Source organism: Canis aureus, chromosome 26, assembly GCF_053574225.1.
Source record: "Canis aureus isolate CA01 chromosome 26, VMU_Caureus_v.1.0, whole genome shotgun sequence".
Lineage (NCBI taxonomy): Eukaryota > Metazoa > Chordata > Mammalia > Carnivora > Canidae > Canis > Canis aureus.
Genome location: NC_135636.1, coordinates 19,603,663 through 19,618,104, shown reverse-complemented (window position 1 = coordinate 19,618,104; position 14,442 = coordinate 19,603,663). Strand labels below are relative to the sequence as shown.

At 38.6% G+C, this 14,442-nt stretch overlaps 1 protein-coding gene across 1 annotated transcript in view; it reads right to left on the bottom strand.

The window, feature by feature from the left end:
• Positions 1–14,442, bottom strand: part of TMX4 (thioredoxin related transmembrane protein 4) — a 52,039-nt gene that overhangs the window by 14,591 nt on the left and 23,006 nt on the right. The window contains exons 3-5 of the mRNA XM_077872245.1: positions 14,379–14,424; positions 12,644–12,772; positions 9,198–9,243 (exon numbers count right to left, since the gene is read on the bottom strand). Coding sequence (XP_077728371.1) covers positions 9,198–9,243; positions 12,644–12,772; positions 14,379–14,424 — 221 coding nt within the window. The remainder of the gene's footprint in view (positions 1–9,197; positions 9,244–12,643; positions 12,773–14,378; positions 14,425–14,442) is intronic.

The window sequence follows — 14,442 nt, the reverse complement described above, 5'->3', positions numbered from 1 at the left end:
GGCAGAATTGTTTTCCTAGCCCCTTCTTTCATCATAATAGATTCTTTTTGGTCATTCTCCCTAATAATTCCATATACCTCAATTTTTACTCCTCATGTGGCACCCATAAAAAATTAAACTTCTTGGGCCTTTGTCAATTTTTAAGTGGAACTAAATTACTACTTACAGAATATCAAACGTTTAAAATATCTCCATACAAGGGCACCTGGGTAACTCAGCTGGTTAAGTGTCTGACTCTTGATTTTAGCTTAGGTCATGAACTCAGGGTTGTGAGATGGAGCCTCATGTCAGGCTCCATGCATGGAGCCTGCTTCTGATTCTCTCCCCCTGCCCCTCTCCACCCCCACCCCTTTTCCCTTAAAATAAATTAATATAAAAAAAATTAATTAATTAATTAATTAATAGATCAATTAATCAAATGAAATGAAAAATAAAAAAAAATTCTTCATACTTCCTTTTCCTAATCAGACCATTACTCTATCCCACTCATATTCAATAACTTTCCTACAAAACTGAAAATATTAGAAGAAAGTTTTTCTAGTTATTTCATTATAAATAAATGAAATTCCATCAGTCTTTGAGTAGAGCGTACATCCCTTCATGCTTCCTGTTCCCTGAGACTCTATTTGATGTCAAACACTTTAAAAAATGGGTGAAGAGATAACCATTTTTGCTAATAATTGTTTACATGTTAAATCATGCAAGTTTGGAGTCAAGGCCCATTTAAATGTAGACTTGCTGAAACCATGCTTCACCATGATGGCTTAGTGATCTTACAGTTCCAAAACCAAAATCGTTAACTATAATCCAAGCATTTACTGGGCATATGATGAAATGGCTCCAAGCTAAGTGCCACCAGCAAGCAGAGATAACAACTGAATGACTTGCCTATAAGTGATTAGGTGGATGAAAATGACTCCTAGCTTCTATTTTAATTTAGTATTTCTCAAAATCCAAATTACTCAAATATCTCCCATTGGTTTCTAGTTTATAAATGTCAATACAATAGTATATTTTATTCTGGCTTAATTCTGAATGATAAACCAACAAACAAAACAGCTTGTTAATGGTCTAGAATAATCTGAGATCTCCTCTCTCCAATTTCTTATTCAGTAGAAAGGACAGATCTAGACTCAACAAGTACTTTACATACTTATATTGCAAGGTGTTCGATAAATATTTATTGAATTAAAAAAAAAGATACTAGCAGATCCTTCAATTATTCATAGGAAATACAAACAACTCATGACTTGTAAAACTATTATTGTCCTCTGGTGATGGCATTGTTCAACATTCTGCCTTTAGCCAGGGCAATAGTTTATTAAGAATAATCTAACATTCTGCAGCCCAGCAGGCAAAGAGGCATTTGGGATATCCAAAGATTGCTTCATTCAAACTCTGTTCAATTTAAGTTCTAAAATGTGTCATACAGTTCTCTACTTTAGAAAACTCTATGTAGTCATAGTTTATGCTTCTCTTGATTACTCAGTGCCACCCTAAGGATTAAACTCTGAAATGTGCCAAGGAATTAAAAGATATGGAAAGCCAGTCTAACTTTGTGCTGACCCATAGAGGCCTGTATTCTGGAACTTGCTTTATAAGTAATATCCATTAATTGCTGGAATGAATCATGTCCAGTTATAAGTCCTTCTGGATAGTATCTTATGCCCTTTCAGCAAAATAAATGATTAAAGTAACCCTCAAGAAATTTTCTAAGTTATTTTCTGGAATTCACTAAGTTATTTGCTCTTGAGTCACTGCATTCTGAGTCACACACTTAGCGCATTCAAAATATCCTCTTACTGTAGCAAGTTCTACTTCAATTTTCTCATATCAACTTATTCTTTAAAGGATGTATTTGAGCCTCTTAGAGAAACCTCACCATCTTGTGGTCTTCTAGTTAATTAATACTAAAGCCTCCTTAACCAAGTTGTGTTTTCACAACTGTAGACATAAATCTTTACCTGTTTATTTTGTCTGAGTCCACAATGGTTTTAGAACACCTTAAGATTGTTGGGATTTGTGGCATTAAGTACTTGAAGTTTTGCCGTATATATGTTTTTAAGTAATAACTGATTCATAGATAATGGAATTAGAGCTAGTGTTTGGCTACATACAGATTTGAATGAGAGACTAAATGAAGACACCATTACAGTAGAATTACCCAGTGGTCAGATGAATTTAAGGAATGGAGCAAGGCCAAGGCCTCCATGGATCACCGGTAGAATCTTCTCTCCAGACAGCTCAGTACTCCGAGAGCTGAACTACTACAGGGCAGATTCAGTGCTGTCCAAGGGCACCCACTCAGTCAGCCCAGTGCCGCACAGCCTTGTTGAGAGAGGCTGTGATTAGATTCTGCCAATATCACAGGATATACTCTGAGGCGTTTTGGGACAAATCCAATATCTCTTTCAAACACAGATCAGAATCCTCAAAACATCTTCCCTGTGTGGAAGTAGCTCAGAAAGGCTATCTCTAGTAATGGCCAAGGGTTTAGTTCACATTCGATGTTTTACCTTTTCAACACTTGTAACAAGACACAACCTTGCAGCCCCTTGTAGGCATTAAGAGAGGTATTCTGTGGGTGTGTGCTATCTCACTGTAATATGGTTCTAGATAATTTTACAAAGAAAACCCCTCAAAACAGTGAGGAGAGATGCTACCATCTAAAACACAGGGGGACATTTCAGAAGTTTTAAAATATACTCTTAAGTGTTGGCGGGGACGTGGAAAGAAAGGAAACCTTATGCACTGTTGGTGGGAATGTAAATTGGTACAGCTACCATGGAAAACAGTATGGAGGTTCCTCAAAAAGTTAAAAATGTAAATACCATGTGATCCAGTAATTTCACTACTGAGTATTTACCTAAAGAATATGGAAACACTAATTGGAAAAGATGTATGCACCTTATGTTTATTGCAGCATTATTGATAATAGCCAAATTATGGAAGGAAATGAAGTGTTTATCGACAGATGAATGGATAAAGAAGATGTGGTATATGTGTGCAATGGAATATTAGCCATAAAAAATGAAATCTTGCCATTTGCAACAATGTGTATGGAGTATTTAATGCTAAGTGAAATAAATTAATCAAAGACAAATATATGATTTCACTCATGTAAAATCTAAGAAACAAACAGAAAAAAAGGAAATAAACCAAAAAACAGACTAGCCCCTTCTTTCATCATAATAGATTCTTTTTGGATCTATTGATCCAAAAATCTATTTGATTGATTTTAACTGTTAAAAACAAACTAATGGTCATCAGAGCAGAGTTGGGTGAGGGGATAGGTGAAATAGGTGATGGAGATGAAGAGTATGCTTATTACGATGAGCACTGAGTAATGTAGAGAATTGCTGAGTCACTATCTTGTACTCTTGAAACTAATATAGCACTGTTTGTTAATTATACTCTCGTTAATGTTTTTAAAAAGTATTTCCATTTTGAAAAAACACACTCTTGTTATCCTCCAGTCTAAACACCTATGGGCTTTAATTCTCATTGTGAGGTATTTATAAAGCCTTTAATCTTCTCCATCATCCAGACTGTCTTCCCACAGATGCTGCCTACCTTACTGTCCACCTTGTTGCATGACAACAGTGGCACCAAGGTGAGGGCAGTTCCCCCATACTATATTAGCTCAGCGAGCAGCACAAATTCACAAAATCAAGTAATATTGAAATGCATTCAGATGATAAACCTAGTTAGCAAAAATACACATTGTACAACTGCCATAAAACCCTATTTTAATCCTGCTATCAGCCTGGATTAAAAAAAAGGAATAAAAAGATAAAGCATTCCATATTGACTAGTGAGAGGTAATAAGTAGTTTTACTTATTGATGACAACAATGATTAATGAATACAACTAACAACAAACAGTTATCAAATACTGATTATGCTAAGCACTCAAAGTGTTCTAGTGACAACAGTTTATAGCAGGGAAAACTCATAGGTTCAGATATACACACACAGGGTGGAGAACAATGAGCTTTCTCTCTGGAAGAATGAAAGATAATACCTCCCTACACCACTGTAACCAACTGTGAAAAGAGATGAGAAGACAGAAAGACTGGAAAGTCTCTCCACTCATGTGCCACAGACAACATGTCAGCCCCAGGATTCCTAACCCTGACTGCGGCACCACACTCAGTGACAGTACCTCCCAAGTTCAATCTCCTGTGCATTGCTTTCATGGCACCTGTACTATCCTTTAGATTATTGACATTTTTCATTGAGTAATTTTTTAAGCTGAATTTCAAAGAAATTTTACATTGCCACTATAAATATAAAATTAGTACCAATTCCGTATCTAGAAGATGTCTATCCACTCTTTAAGAAATTCCTTGAGTTGTACATCTTCCAGGCACCAGTGATTCGTATGAGGTAGGCAAATGTCAAGACTATTTATGAGGATAGGTGTTATAGCAGATGTGTCAGTGACTTCTATGAGTCTATATAAAAATTAAAATACATAGGTGGATACCATCACAACTACATTGGGAAGACAATCTGAATTTTAGTGGTGGAGAGAATATTTGAGATTATCCACCCTTCCCCCACACTGTGGTATAAATTACCTACTAAGGATCCCTCAGATTCCAGGTGATAGTCGAAAGCTCACAGATCTGGCTTGTAACACTACTCAAGGAACTTCTCCACCTTAAGGATTTAATCAAGCAAGAACATATGGGAGGTTGGCATAGAATTAAGGAAGCCAAATGCAGAACACAACAAAACCCCTGAGTTCATGGGAACTCAGCTGTGTGGGTGTCTCCTCAACAAGCAATTCTGACATCCTGAGGACAAGCTCTTGTTTCCAGAATGCCAGATTGAGTAAGCTGGCTTCATTCCTAAAGCAGAAACTCAAGGACTTTAAGATGAGCTCAGTAGGCTCTCATCTTATAGATACTGCTCTTGTTTTTATTTTATCTCTTTCATTATAGAAAAAAAATTAATACAGAGAAAAGAATTTTTTTTTTAAATCAGCCATAATTTCAGGATCAGAGATAGCTATTGTTGACATCTGATTAATCTCCTTCCAGGCATATTCCTGTATACACATACAAACTCCACAAGAACCTAACATTACACATACTGTTTTGTCATCTTTTCACCCACTTAATAACATGCAATTTTCCCTACAGAAATATTATATTTAACCAGCTACCCAACCAGGGGAGACTGTTGCTGAAGAAACACTGACTTCTATCTGTCTATGCATCCACAAAGTCTCAGTAGGATAAAAGAGATTGTGGATGGGCATCAATATCCTTGCCTCACTGGCATTAGCCACTCTGTGTCTTTCCTTCTTGGAAACCTTATACTCATTTAGTTCTAGCCATGTTCTTTCTCCCTTTCTTTCTTTCTTTGTCTCTTTCTTTCTCTTTCTGTCTCTCTCTCTCTCTCTCTCTCACCACATGCTATATATTTTTTCTGTTCACTGTTAATACAGCTGCACTATAATTTTATATTGTCTAAATGTGTCTTATAAACAGATTATGTTCCCCACAATTACACATTCCACATTGATGAAAGGATCTTGGGCAAGAAAGAAGGGCTGGCTAAATAAGGTGAGTGAGCTGGGTGGGCAGCTAGGAGGACCCACTCACTAAGCGGTTCTTTGGGTACAACCAGGCAAGACTACACCTCAAGGCTGAAGTGAGAACCTGCCAGCCAGCCAAGGATTGAGTCTCATCAGGCTGGAAATCACGTGCTCTGTGAATAAGAGGACAAGGGCTAGATTGTAGAAACAGGTTCGGAGAGCCCTTCCCAGAGATTTCATGGAAAGCTGGAAACTTGTCTCTAAGAAAAGAAGCAACTACACAAGTTGTCAAGAGGCTTGGGGAAGCTAGTTGCTGATACAGAGGGTGATGCCAAATTTCTAGCACAGATTTTTAAGGTAATGAATACATACACATGGAGAGATCAAAATAATCAAAATAATCTAAAACCTACCACTTATGTTCTTTTAGTCATGTTACTCTCCACTACACACACACACACACACACTCTACAGTCAGAGCAAATACATTAGTGACACCAATAAATATAAATGGACCAACTTTATCATTCAAAAGAATTACTTCTGGCTATATGCTTTTCATAAGACTCATTTAAAACATAACAACTGGGGCACCCGGGTGGCTCAGTGGTTGAGCATCTGCCTTTAGCTCAGGTAGTGATCCCGGAGTCCTGGGATCCTCCTGCATCAGGCTCCCCACAGGGAGTCTGCTTCCCCCTATGTCTATGTCTCTGCCTCTCTCTGTGTGTCTCTTATGGATGGATAAAATCTTTTAAAAACAACAACAACAACAACAAACCCACATACAAAAAAAAAAAAAAAAAAAAAAAAACCAACTATAAAAAGGTTGAAAGTGGAAAAACATTTCAGGCAAAAACTGACCAAAAAGAAAAAAATATGGTATTAATACCAGATAAAAGTGACTTTATAGAGGATCCCTGGGTGGCTCAGTGGTTTAGCACCTGCCTTTGGCCCAGGGCATGATCCTAGAGTCCTGGGATCAAGTCCCACATCAGGCTCCCTGCATGGAGACTGCTTCTCCCTCTGCCTGTGTCTCTGCTTCTCTCTCTCTCTCTCATAAATAAATAAAATCTTTTAAAAAAAAGTGACTTTATAGAATGTAAAATGTAACTGATTGTCAAATTTAACAATTTATCCTATAAAACTATCTTCTTTTGTTACCTTTTTAAATATCTGGAAAGACATTCTAAGTATATATGTGTATATAAATATCATATCTACTCTACTTTCTAATCACTAAGAACATCTTCATAGGGGCACCTGGGTGGCTCAGTCAGTTAAGAGTCTGCCTTCAGCTTAGGTCATGATCCTGGGGTCCTGGGATCAGGTCCTGCATCAGGCTCCCTGCTGAGCAGGGAGTCTGCTTCTCCCTCTCCCTCCACTCATACTTGTGCTCTCGCGCGCTCTCTCTCTCTCTCTCTCTCTCTCTCACTCTCTCTCTCCTGCTCAAATAAATAAATAAAATCTTAAAAAAAAAAAAAGGAAGAACATCTTCATTGGTTGTTCAGAGATGGGTCATATTTTATTCTCCAAGTTGCCCTTTCTTTGCAGTCTGATGCATACGCACAGAATCTGTGTGCTGCCCAAGGCTTGAGCACTGTGTGTATAAAGATAAAACATCCACTCCTGGCCTTGACAGGACAAGTGGCACACATTGTAATTATTTGCATGATAAAATGAAAAACTGTAACTCTTTATCTAAACTCCCGTTTATCTAAACACAAAATGTCGTTATGAGGACAAAGCAATTATTTTCTCCCCAGATACTATATTTGAAAATATACCTCTCTAACAATGCATGAAAGTCATGACCAACTTCTATCTAAGCTCTTCTTAAGCCACTAAACAAATTCATCTCTTGATCTGCACTTCTTATAGGTTCTATGCCAAGATCTTGCTCTTATGATCCCTGACATCAGTCTGTTATGATTATCCTGTTGAAGTAAACATTATAAGGCTACAAGGTTCTGATATGGCTATTAGAACATATAACTCTGTCAACCTTTAGTGTCAACAAACTGCAAAGGGTAAAATTCTTATTCTCAATTCCCAACTGGCAATTCATAATTCTCAAACCATAAATAAACTTCTCATCAGTGTTATGAAAATAGTTGAAGAAAACCATATAAAACTCATGTTATCTGGAGAGAGGGAAAATCCCAGTTATTGTTTAATACCATACACAAGTGCCCAAGAAATACTGAAAGTAGGGGACAAATTTAGTTTCTATTGTTAAAAAATCCTGGTTAGTAGTATATCTCACAAGGCAGAAAATATTAAAAACTGGGACACAAAAGATTGTTCTTAAATTTCCCCAAACACATATCAATGTGCATGAGAAACAGAAGAAGCATGAGAAACAGCTCGTGTGTTAATTCATTCTGATGTTACTACATTAAACATTTTGAGTAAATGGAAAGGTGGACATGTGCTCGGCTTTGTTCTTTGGCAACAGAAAGATCAGACTTCTGTATGGCATTGTTGGATTTCAGAGCCCTCTGATGTTTTGGTAAATCTAGATGAATGTTGCCTTAATTTTTCCAATATATATGACCATATAATTTGTACTGCAAGTGAAACATGAACTCCTTGAATATTAAGTTCTAAATATGACATCATGACTTAGAATCATAGCTTTGAAAGGACAATTATAAGGACTCAACTTCTAAAGATTTTTTTTAAATACTTTAAGGATATATATTTAATTCCACAGCAAGTTGGTTAAATTTGGCAGAATTTAGCCCACCCTACACATAAAGGAAGTAAAAGATTATGTAACACATTCAAGATTACATAATTGTTCAACATTTTAACCTAAATAACAGTTCTAACTCACTGAAATGACTCAGTGCTTATAGTAGGGATTCTCAAACTTCCTTAAGGGACCAGAGAGCGAATATTTTAGGCTGGTGGGTCATAGGATCTCAGTCACAACTATTCAACTCTACTACTATAGCATGAAAGCAGTCCTAGATAATAGGTAATGAATGAACATGTCTGTGTTCCAATGAAACTTTACTTATAAAAACAGGTGGCCAGCCCCGAAGCTATAGTTTGCTGATCCCTGACACAGAGAATCACTTTCAGGCTTAGATAATCTTTGACCTATAGGGAGATTATGACAATGGGAAAATAAGATGAAGTAAAACCACAAAAGCCCTTTCAGCTTAGATAAAGGGATTCATCACTGATCTAAGAAAATATGAATGACACTGTGGTTACAGTCTTTCTTCAATTTATGACCTTCTACACAACAACACATTTCTATCGGGGACCCCGCAAGAGAGCAGTTGTGCTGCTTGAGGAGAAAAGATAGGGGCACCTTGGTGGCCCAGTCAGTTAAGGTCTGCCTTTGACTCAGGTCATGATCCCAGGGTCCTGGGATTGAGTCCCTTGTCGGGTTCCCTACTCAGTGGGCAGTCTGCTTCTCCCTCTCCCTCTGCTCCTCCCCCTGCTCATGCACTTTCTCTCTCTCTCTCTCTCTCTCTCTCTCTCTCTTCCCCCCTCAAAATAAAATCTTTTTTTTAAAAAGTGAAATTATAAAAGTATTAGTGTTTACTTTCCTTCTACTTCCTGTAGAAGCTACATTTTAACTCTTTAAAAATCTCTCTGCAAAGATAATCACAAAAAGTATATTTAAGATTACTCACCCATATCTTGCCAGAGATGCTAAAAAGACCAGCCATTCCAGACATCCTAAAAGAAAAGTGAATAAATGAAGAGAAGAACCAACACTGGTGATATATATTATGAAAAAACAAGGCAGGTGTGGGTGGCTCAGTTGGTTAAGTGTCCAACTCTTGATCTCAGCTCAGGTCTCAGTGTCACAGCCATGAGCTCAAACCCTGTGTTGGGCTTCACACTGGGTGTGGAGCCTACTTAGAAAAGAAAAAAGAAAAAAGAAAAAAGAAAAAAGAGGAAAGGAAAGGAAAGGAAAGGAAAGGAAAGGAAAGGAAAGGAAAGGAAAGGAAAGGAAAGGAAAGGGAAAAGGGAAGGGAAGGGAAGGGAAGGGAAGGGAAGGGAAGGGAAGGGGAAAGGAAAGGAAAGGAAAGGAAAGGAAAGGAAAGGAAAGGAAAGGAAAGGAAAGGAAAGGAAAGGAAAGGAAAGGAAAGGAAAGGAAAGGAAAGGAAAGGAAAGGAAAGGAAAGGAAAAAGGGAAGAGAAGGGAAGGGAAGGGAAGGGAAGGGAAGGGAAGGGAAGGGAAGAAAGAAGAGAGAGAAGAGAAAGAGAAAAAGAGAAAGAGAAAGAGAAAGAGAAAGAGAAAGAGAAAGAGAAAGAGAAAGAGAAAGAGAGAGGAAGAGGAAGAGGAAGAGGAAGAGAGAGAAGAGAAGAGAAGAGAAGAGAAGAGGAGAGGAGAGGAGAGGAGAGGAGAGGAGAGGAGAGGAGAGGAGAGGAGAGGAGAGGAGAGGAGAGGAGAGAAGAGAAGAGAAGAGGAGAGAAGAGAAGAGCAAAAACAAAACTCAGGTCATAGGGATCTCCCCCTCCACTTTTTGCAATATGTTGTCCTCTCCTGGATTCACTTCCATTCACATAAAGCTTAGATTCCACACTCTTCATTTCCATTCCTCTGTTAGAAACACATTCAAGCCTCCCTGGGTAGCTGGGTATGTGTCCGGGGAAAACCACATGGCCAGCTGACTGTTCTCCTTTCCCAGGCACAAACCTCAGGGAGCAGTCAAGACTGCATTGTTTTAGGCTCTACTTGAGATGATAGCTCATATCTTTTCCCTCTCTTCAGACCTTCTGCACCCTCCCTTTCCTGTGCATGCTCAGCTAACAGTACTCCTTGTATGTCACTGCAAAATCAGAAGGCATTATGTGATCTCTCTTATCTCCCCACCACCAAATCTGAGCCTGGTGGACACCTGATCCATCTCCTCCTGTTACAACAGAGAAAGTATCACTGCCCTACCACAGTCTAATTCTTCCACTTGTCCACGGATCCCATCTCTTTGGTCTTGTCAATGACTTGGTTCTTTCTGCCATCCCTTTCCCTGCATTAGCAATTTCTCCCTTTCTGCAAGATCATTTTCTTCTGCATGAAAACATGTTTTACCCTCTCTTATCTTTTAAAAAGTACATCTGTGGACTTCATATGGCTCTCCAGCTTCACAAACTTTTCCAAGGAGTATCTACGCTTACTGTTTCTTCTTCACTGGACCTTTAACCATCCAAATCTGGCTTCTGTCCTCACTACTGTACTATCACTACTTGTGATTAGGCCATGATGACCTTGCATTGCTTCAATCAACATCCATGTCTCAGACTCGATTTTCCTTCACCTCTTGGTCACATGGGGCACAAGAGACTACTCCCTTTCTTGAGTATCCTTTGCTTAGCTTCTAGGAAACTATCATACCCCTGATGGTCCTCCTGCCTCATTGGTACTCATTCAGTTTCCTTTTCCTGACTCCTTCCTTACCCATCTTCTTAACTTTGGGGTATCTCCTGGCGGTCCCAAGCACTTTTATCTTTTTCCCCCTCTCTAGGTGATTCCATCCCTTCTAAGGTTTGAATACCATCTACATGCTTTGTATCTGTGTTCCTGAATTCTCCATGGAGACCAATCACCAGACATCCAACCTGACAGCTCTAGAAGGAAGTCTGAATCTCAAAGTTACCATGTCTAACACTGAGCCCTTGCTTTCCCCTTGTTCAAATCAGTAACTGATACCAAGACCCACCAAGTACTTAAGGCAGAAACCCAGGAGATTTTTTGTGACTCTTCCCTCTCCTGCATCTTAACCAAGTCTACCTTCAAAGCATATTTCAAATTCTCTCAATTCCCACTACCACAACCCTGCTAGGTACTAATATAATCCTTAGGCTAGACACTACAACACTCTTCTAACTGTCTCATCTCATCCATTTGTACCCTTTCCAACCTCTCTTCCTAAGAGCCATCTTCTAATTGTACACATCGATATGTACAAGTTTCAAACTGAGGCCATAGACCTATATGATCTGGCTGGCTCCTGCCTGCCTCTCTTTCTTAGCATATACCACTTCTCTCCCCTTTCTCTCTGCTCAACCTTGGCCATCTTTCTGCTCCTCAGTACCACAAACTCTTTCCAAATTGGGGCCTATGGCCATGCTATACCCACTGTTGGGAATATTCCTCTCCATGCCCTTTACCCAGCTAGGTCATCCTATCCTTCAGCTCTCTCTGCTACTCCACCTCTCATCCGATGGAGGCCCATGCCCCACAGTCAGTCCCTGTCTTAGTAAAGATTTGTTTGTTTTTAATAGCGTTATCTAGACTAGGATTCTTTATATCTCTAGTTTTTTTCTTAATCTGTCTTACCTTAAGTTACCTATGGAGAGCAGAGGGATCAACTCTGTCTTCCTCACTGTTGAATATCTAGCACCTAGAACAGCGTCTGGCATAAAAATCAGTGCTCAAATATTTGTAGAATGAAATGCCAGAGGTGAACTGCTTTTAGAGTAAGCTCTGTATTTCCTGGGTATTATATAAATTGTACTAAATGATTTACTCCTGATATATTGAATGATTTGATTCAATTTATATACTAATGTAAAATTAACTACAATTATGACAATTCATCCAAAATTAAAGCCAACTATGGAAAAAGTATGGTTTGAGCTTATCTACTTCACCAAGAATTATACAGTTTGCCATCATGGACAAAAGTTACCCCCAGCAGTGCTCCCGTAGTCAGCTAAAGACACCATGTTTTATTTTCCATATAGATACAACAGCAATTCCTTCAATAAATTATAATTCAGGGAAGAGTTAACTCTTCTCTCTTACCAATAATTTAAACAGAACAAAGAATGGTAAGCGATATTTAATATTATATTTTGTAAAGAGGAAACAGTTGATGTGGCTTAGTGGAAAAGTCACAGAGAAGGTTTTTGTAACCCACCTGAAGTTGGATAATTAATTCCCAGTATGCTAGCAACTGGTTGAAACATGTGGGTCATAAAACCAGAAACACAACATTGGCCAAGCATGGTCTGATGTAGTCTGGGTAATCAGAACTGAATTTGAAGAAAAATGTAGATTTTCAAGGTTGTCAACTTAATACTTCCTATTTTATAAATAACATCTTGTCATAAGAAAAATAACAAGTTACGTCAGAGAAGCAGGGGATTTCCAGCCAGTCAGAGGCTCCACTGATTGCCATTTCTTCTCTAAAATATAATTCTGCAGGTCTTCATAGACTCCTGGGCCACGGTAACGGCGAAATATCCCATCCTTTGCACTATAAATTAAAAAAAAAAAAAAAAAACCACACAGTAAATAAATCCATTAAAATAACAAGGGCTACAGATAATAAAAATCAAAACAACTACTAGTTTTACATGTGAACTCCACTTTGAATTTTAACTTGGCTCAAAGAAGAAAAAAATTATAGGTAGGCATAAATATTAATGTATTAAAGATGAGAAATTCCCAAACAGCAAGCATTACGCATTCTATTTTATCACCGTACAATTTGGGACCATAAGCAAAGTTCTCAGCAGTGTCTAATCTACCAAGTTACTTTTTTATTATTTTTGCTATCAATTGTTTCAATTTTTCTCTTACAATGGCAAAATAATAATTTTTATCAAGCTTTAAAAAATTGTATCCACTTTTCCGAACTTAGGTCATTCAAGGCCCTCTCTTCAAAATTAACAGAACACCTTGTATTTTCACAGGTCCCTCAGTCTTTCTCTGGCTTTCTTGCCATTGTCCAGCTTCCTGAGGGAAGATTCTGCACTGGCCATTTTCTCCCTAAGTATTACTCATTCAGCACTCATGTGATTGGTGGTTCTGTTGCCCTGGCTCCATAGAAACGGCTCACATTGGGGGTCTCCAATGACTCTGCAACGCCAGATCCATACAGCACTTTTCTATCATTTCTCCTTGTCTGTCACCAGCACTGTCCACTACTGAACGTCTCTTCCTTCCTCCTTTCCACTGGCTTTTATGACTTGAGCTCTTGGCTTCTTCTAATTACTCTGACCACCCCTGCTCAGTTCCTTACTCCCTGTCCTCATCTGTAGATGTCCTAATGCTGGCCAACCCATCTCCTATCCTTGACCTATTTCTTGTCCTACTATATATGTTCTCTCTAGATATACTGCAATTTTTATCTGCCATGATGCTGAGGACTCCACAATATGTGTCTCTAGTCTAGATCTTTCTTCTGAGCTTTAGATCCTGAATTCAAACTATTACCTAAACTTCTCCATTTGGAATTAATAGAGGCACTTCACACTATCTTCTCCATTCTGGTCTCTATCTTCCAAACTGCATCTTATTCTAATGCCTCTTCAGTAGCTTTTATGAGTTCTACATGGCCCACTGATAGTCATCACAGGCCCTTCCTTCCTTATGGCTAACTAGTCACCATGTCCCAATGTATCGACCCCTCTCTTTTCCCCTGTCACTATCTGAGCCTCTCTAGCCTTATCACTCAGGATGATCCAATTGCACCCAATGGGCCAGAAGCAGTTATAGTCCTCAGAAGGTATCTCATTTTCTCTCAGGCTTTTCCATGATAGCTGCTGTATCTGGAAAGGCCTTCTCTGTTCTGTCTGCCTAATCCAATTTCTACCTTTCATATCATTGGAGAAATCTTCCTCTGACTCTCCCTGCCCCCTCCTACTGTCTGATATTAGGTGCCTTTCCCCTGGGGTACTCTGGGCACCCCTCTCTTCTACCAGCTATCATTCAATGCACATCAGCCTTTTTCTCTTCAAACATTAAGCTGAATGAGCAATGGTTATGGAAAACAACTTAGAATTCCTCATACACGTTTACTGCTTTCAAATCTTTTCTAATGTTTCTAAGTTTCTAATCAGAAGATTATTTACACTTACTGAAAAAATGCTGGGAGAGTAGTGACAAAGAAGCGGCCACTCAAACCTACAAGAGGCATAAACA